This window comes from Diaphorina citri, unplaced genomic scaffold (genome assembly GCF_000475195.1).
Source record: "Diaphorina citri unplaced genomic scaffold, Diaci psyllid genome assembly version 1.1 scaffold1503, whole genome shotgun sequence".
NCBI classification, from domain to species: Eukaryota; Metazoa; Arthropoda; class Insecta; order Hemiptera; family Psyllidae; genus Diaphorina; species Diaphorina citri.
The window spans coordinates 60,555-66,746 of record NW_007378929.1 but is presented as its reverse complement, the minus strand read 5'-3'; the positions used below and the strand labels follow the sequence as shown (position 1 = coordinate 66,746).

Here is a 6,192-nt window from a genome sequence, read left to right as displayed (position 1 = left end):
GTGATTGAAAACTTGACGAACTATTGAACCGTATGGTTTTATTAGACAACAACTAAAGAAGAAGAAAAAAAAAAAAAATTGGACCGATTGCAATACTTTCTCATTACTAGCTTATACATTAGTACTAGAAAGTATAAATAAAATAAATAAAAAATGATTGTTTATGTCATACAAAAAAAAACGGAAGAAAAAAAAAAAAAAAAAAAAAAAAAAAAAAAAAACAGTTCAGCCAATAAATTCATAATGTACTCATACTCAATCATTTCAAATAAATAAATATTAGAAACGTGTATGAAGCTCATCAATAATAAACAGGGTGGACTGTACGTAGTAAAGCAGGGTTGCTATGTTGTAGCGGCGCCTCCTTTTGTCACAAATCCTCCTCGTCTGTGTCCTCATCCAGTAGACCCAGGAATGTAGGTGCCTCCCTAGGATGGGTCCATAGGAGTTTAGGAATTAGTGGTGTAGGCTTGTTGGGGCATCCAGCAGTACATACCATTAGAAGAGAGAGAGAGAGCACAATTTCGACCACTTTCTTTGACTAATGGCCGGGTCCACAAAGTGAGTTTAAACTCCGTTTAAGTAAAAAAAAAAACACATTCCGATCAGATTTTTTCAAGAGTTTAACACAGTATTAAACTCACTCACTTTGGGGACCGGTCATTAACAATATTAGAGATGTGAAAAAATGGGTATGAGAAAAAATTAGTGGGAAAGCCAGTCAGTCACTCGATTGGGCTTTCGTCACCCTAGTTTTTTTTTTCCTCAGTGTAGTTAAGTGGTAACCACAACACCATTGAGGTATTTAAGGTTGGTGTAAATGTAAAGTATGGTTACATTGGTTACTGTTTATTATACCACCCTATATCCATTAGTTAGATTAGTGGCTGTGCTATTTCATGTGATTGATAGGGCAGACTAGCACGCATTCGAATGCAAGCATGACTCTCCCCTCCAATTTCACCCATAATCCCCCCTCCATAATCTCCCCTCTTCCCCCTCTCCCACCCTCCACTTCTTTCCCTTCCATTACTCCCCCTTTTCCTTCTCTCCGCTTCCCCTGTTCTTTATCCTAATCTCCCCTCTTCCCCTTCTCCTACCCTCCACTTCTTTCCCTTCCATTACTCCCCTTTTTCCTTCCTCCTTTGTCTTCTCTCCGCTCCCCCTGTTCTTTATCCCTACTTCCGTTTTACCCCAGCTTCTACCCTTTTCTCCCTCCTCTTCTAGCCTTCTCTCCCTTCCATTTTCTCTCCTCAACTTTGGCTCCCTTTATCTTTCCATATTACTCTTCTTTCCCCTCCACTTTCACCTATAATCTCCCCCCTATCACCCACCCTCCTCTTCTTTCTCTTCCTCTACTACCCTTTTTTCCTCCTCCATTTTCTCCCCTCTACTTCTCCTGTTCTCTATCTCTACTTCCGTTTTACCCCAGCTTCTAAGTTTTTCTCCCTCCCCTTCTCTCCCCTCTACTTTTGCATGTACATACCTCTCTGCATGTACATACATAGCTCGTGTTTTTTGAACATTGGAAATCACTATTCAGAGCATCAACCACAAAACAGACTACATTAGCAGAGAGGAAGGGAGACAATAGCCGGGAGGGAAAGAAGAGAGAGAGACGATAATCCAGAATATTCGAGAGTGAGGGAGATGGAGAGAGAAGGAGAAGGAGGTGGTAGAAAAAACCAGAGAAGCGGAAGAGAGAAAACCAATAGATGAGAAAGAGAGTATTTGAAAGGCAGAAGAGGTAGAGGAGACAGAGAAAAGAGAGAGAGAGAGAGATGAAGGAAGGGGGGAAGAAACGAGAAAACTAGGAGAAAGAGGGAGGGAGAGAAAGCGGGTGGGAAGAAAGAGAGGAGAATACTAGGAACAGAGAAGAGGAAGGAAGGAGAATAATAGCCAGAGAGGTAGAAGAGGGAGAGAGAGAAGGCTAGAGGGAAGAAAGGAGACATTGACAGAGAAAAGGTAGAATTGGAGGAAGGGAGAGAAAGAAATGAGAACCGAGTTAAAATGTCTCTCTTTTCCATGTTTTTGAACTGTCATGGCAGCTTGATTGATTATAGGATTCATGGTTTCCTACTATAGGGTAGGGGCTCTCAAACTGGGGTCCCAGTGACCACGGAAACTGACCTCATTTGGATTCATGGTTTCCTTCTACAATCCAAAATAGACTCGATCTACGGCAGGGCCCGATAACCGAAGGATTTATTGATATTTATCAGGTTCATTCCTGAAAGGGATGGCACCTACGTGAGAGAAACTGAACATCTAAAATTTCAGCCGATTACATAAGAGCAGATATTTGTTTTATTGTTTAGGAAATATTTTTAAATACCTACAAAAAAAAAAAAGATTTTTAAATAGCCGAAAAAAAAAAGAAAAAAGGCACTTTTTAAATCTCATAGTCACTTGTGTAGCACATTGCATACCTACTGTTAATTACAGGCTTTCATACAATTTAAATTCTGTGCAATAGGTACATGTATACTTTTTCGGGGCCCCACACAGTTCCATATCTTTATTCTGATGTACTTGAGCCTATTCACCTCCTTCTCTCGCCTCACTTAGTTTTGTCCGCACTAGACTGGGGTTTGGGTTTGGCGGGGCCAGGCTTTGGTCTCCCGCCTCACTTAGTTTTGTCCGTGCTAGGCTGTGGTTTGGGTTTGGCGGGGCCAGGCTTTGGTCTCCCGCCTCACTTAGTTTTGTCCGTGCTAGGCTGTGGTTTGGGTTTGGCGGGGCCAGGCTTTGGTCTCCCGCCTCACTTAGTTTTGTCCGTGCTAGGCTGTGGTTTGGGTTTGGCGGGGCCAGGCTTTGGTCTCCCGCCTCACTTAGTTTTGTCCGTGCTAGGCTGTGGTTTGGGTTTGGCGGGGCCAGGCTTTGGTCTCCCGCCTCACTTAGTTTTGTCCGTGCTAGGCTGTGGTTTGGGTTTGGCGGGGCCAGGCTTTGGTCTCCCGCCTCACTTAGTTTTGTCCGTGCTAGGCTGTGGTTTGGGTTTGGCGGGGCCAGGCTTTGGTCTCGCGCCTCACTTAGTTTTGTCCGCACTAGGCTGGGGTTTGGGTTTGGCGGGGCCAGTGGGTCTGGGCGGGGGCCAGGTCTCATGCACCACATGGCGGAACATACAGGCGTACAGGACACATAGGATGGCCAGGCAGGTACCGAGAGATATGGACAGGATACCGGACAGCGCGATCGAGATGAACGCCGCACTAGCGCTGTCGTTGAGCTCATCTGGAACCAAGGAAAGAAAATAATAGAATATACCCTGTTTATACTGCCGAAATGAGACTGAAAAGTCCCTTTACTCCCGCTGTCTAAACATAAACAAGGTCTTATGTATTTGGTACAGAAGTCGTGAGGAGACTTGATTCACTTGAATTTGTTAAAAACTTAACCCGTAATAATAAACTATCATCTTACCTGAGATGTGTCTCTCCTTGTGATTATTAAACCATACATTGAGCTGAGTTGCATTCAGATGACACTCCCGGAATGTTTCGTTCCAATAGTAGAATCTGGGAATAAATAAGTGATCGAAAGAAGTGAGGTTTGGCTTCAGTCGTACTGAGGTAACACATGGCAATAGCAAGTGACATCTTGCAAGTTGTGCCAATGGCATGTTTGCGTGGGCCTCACCCAGCTTTCATTCTGGAGTACCAGTACGCCAGAGACAAAAAGCTCACCCTGAGGCTTAGCTGTAGGGGAAAACAGCCTTAAAGGATGGGTTAAGCTTGTACGAATCTATCACTACTCCACCGACACAGGTTGTATACGTATGTGAGAGGCGGCTCTTGATCTTCTAAGATCACATCAGGCTTTTCAGGCTCATGGGGCTCATCCAGCCTTAGTATAGGGCCCCGGGAAAAGGCAAACGTGATTGTTCAGACGGATATCCGTCCAAACACCAACCAAGCGCAACGTTGCTTAACAACCTAAAAGTCCAGCGAAACGACTTTAATTTGTAACTAATAAAATGCGACTTTTCTCACCTTGAACATAGCTAACTACACTGGCTACTCTGCTATAATGAAATTAACTATCATCACGTCACGTGAGCTCATGTAACATGATAGTAGTGTGGCTATCTATCATGAACGGAATTACCTACAATATTGTGGAAAACTTTAAACTACATCTTTCTGACTCTCTCGTTACGAGATGATAGTGTTACTAGCTTTAATTTATCATGGACACTTGTTGCTAAGTTGAAAGTCCAGAAGAATAGACATTAACTATTATTATGTTAAGGCAGTCTTTTCTTGTCTTGATCCCTTGTGTGCCGCGTCCATTTTAGTTTAGGGCTATTGCACTGTAGACATTAACTAAAGAATGGAAATAAAAAGAAAATCTCTTGCACAGAAATCCACAAGTTAGGACATCGGTAATTTATTTGTTAGAAAATGAGATGGCCTTAGATTGTTCTTCTTTTCATACTCCTGACTTTCGAAAAGTAAAAAATAAAAAGAAAATCTCTTGCACAGAAATCCACAAGTTAGGACATCGGTAATTTATTTGTTAGAAAATGAGATGGCCTTAGATTGTTCTTTCTAGGTAATTTATTTCTTCTTTTCATACTCCTGACTCTCAAAAAGTAAAAACTAATGCACTACCGACCAGGACTACAATGAGAGCTAAAACTTGGCAAGAATAATTCTGTGCACTACCGACCAGGACTACAATGAGAGCTAAAACTTGGCAAGAATAATTCTCGCAATCTGATTGGCCAATAAGTTAGAAATCAACCAATCAGATTGCTCCAACAAGTTTACACTCAAATTGTGGTCCTGACCTTACAAATAAAATTATGTTACAAATGAAAAAAATAAATAAATCTTACATCTAGATCTAACTGTTGGAGAAGAAAAAATGTTAATTCACATGTGTGATAATAATGTTATCAGTTGTCCAAAACTGAAATGGGTTCATCTTACACAGAGCAAAAATACCTTTGGGCAGGTATGTTAGAATAACAACATAAAAAACAGAAAATTAACAAAAAGGGGGATGCTTCTCAAACAGGACTAGAGGATACAATATCCTCTAGTACAGTTTTTATGTCAGGACTAATTGTAAAAAGGATCACAATGAAATGGATTTAATGTGTAAGAAAATGAACTGTCCGGAGTCACTTAAATCAAGGATAAACTTGGATTAAACTTAAACTAATATTAAACGATCAGAATTCAGCATTACTTTGATGTTGATTGCAAGTGCAATCTCTAGGAGGAAGAGAACTCACTTACACATAACAAAATTTAAATTATTCCCTCATGCCATTGATTTCAAATCAGGTTTCATTAGTTTTTATCTCAATTGAGATGTAAAATTACGATCCCCTCTATTTAAGTCTCCATAGAGGGTGGGTTTCACCAGCCTAATTTTAGCCCCTAACAGCCTGTTAGCTTAACAGCCCTGTTAAGCCTATACAAATCAAATGGAACTTAACAGGCTGTTAGCTTAACAAGCTTTCTAAGGACTGAAAAAATATTGGTGAAACCCACTGTAGGTGTCCTAGTTGTTCGACAATGTTTCTAGAATTCCGGTAAAAGCTCCCATAAAGGGAACCTGGGGCCCTAAAAAAAATCTCCGTATTTCAGAGTGTCCCTAATATTTACAAAAGAGGTGGGTGGAATTGGTCTCGTGCGTGGGGCGAGTTCACAGGTTTCTAATTTCACGAGGTGTCCATTTTTTCCCGGTAAGCGTCCAGTTCGGCATCCAGTTCTTCTTGGGTGGGTTTGGGGCCGGAATTTCGGCCACCGCGGCCCCGACCTCCGCCCCGCGTGGAACCCCCTCGAGGTGCACCTGGAGGGAGGGAAATTTTTATACATTAGAGGGAAATTTTGTACATTACAGAGGGAATTTTTATACATTACAGAGAGAATTATTATACAGTTGAGGGGGGAAAAATCTTTCCTAAAGGGATCTATAACAATTTCAAACTTGAATTCAATTTCAAACTTGAATTTTGGATACCTAAGGATTTTCAGATCAAAATTTCAACTTATTGTTTCATTATAAATTTTCATCGGTACAAATGGTTTTTTTTTTTCCAAATTAAGTTCATCCCAAAGGCAAGGTAAACCTAGAGACCTTGACAAATGGAGTGTGCCTGAAGGCATGTGATGTGTTCAAATCCACTCAACCCTAAATTATTGCTTACCTCTTGATCCGCCTCTGGGTCGATACGTGGGGGCT

The 6,192-nt window shown here is 41.5% G+C and overlaps 2 protein-coding genes across 2 annotated transcripts in view; both read right to left on the bottom strand.

Annotated features, from left to right (window-relative positions):
* Positions 1-2,345: 2,345 nt before the first annotated feature.
* Positions 2,346-3,616, bottom strand: LOC103516190. The gene is made up of 2 exons (XM_008481151.2): positions 3,418-3,616; positions 2,346-3,228 (listed from the first exon to the last, which is right to left on the bottom strand). The coding sequence occupies exons 1-2, from the start codon at positions 3,614-3,616 to the stop codon at positions 3,023-3,025; spliced, it is 405 nt and encodes a 134-aa protein (XP_008479373.1). The 3' UTR covers positions 2,346-3,022.
* A 1,158-nt stretch (positions 3,617-4,774) lies between these two features.
* LOC103516189 (THO complex subunit 4) overlaps positions 4,775-6,192 on the bottom strand; it is a 16,516-nt gene continuing 15,098 nt past the window's right edge. The window contains exons 5-6 of the mRNA XM_017446949.2: positions 6,158-6,169; positions 4,775-5,799 (exon numbers count right to left, since the gene is read on the bottom strand). Of these exons, the coding sequence (XP_017302438.1) occupies positions 5,669-5,799; positions 6,158-6,169 (143 nt within the window). The 3' untranslated portion in view covers positions 4,775-5,668. The remainder of the gene's footprint in view (positions 5,800-6,157; positions 6,170-6,192) is intronic.

Coding starts and splice junctions, on each gene's coding strand:
- LOC103516190 (XM_008481151.2), bottom strand. CDS start 3,616: ATGCCATTGGCACAACTTGCAAGATGTCACTTGCTATTGCCATGTGTT. Junction 3,229..3,417: donor CAAGGAGAGACACATCTCAG/GTAAGATGATAG, acceptor CCTTGGTTCCAG/ATGAGCTCAACGACAGCGCT.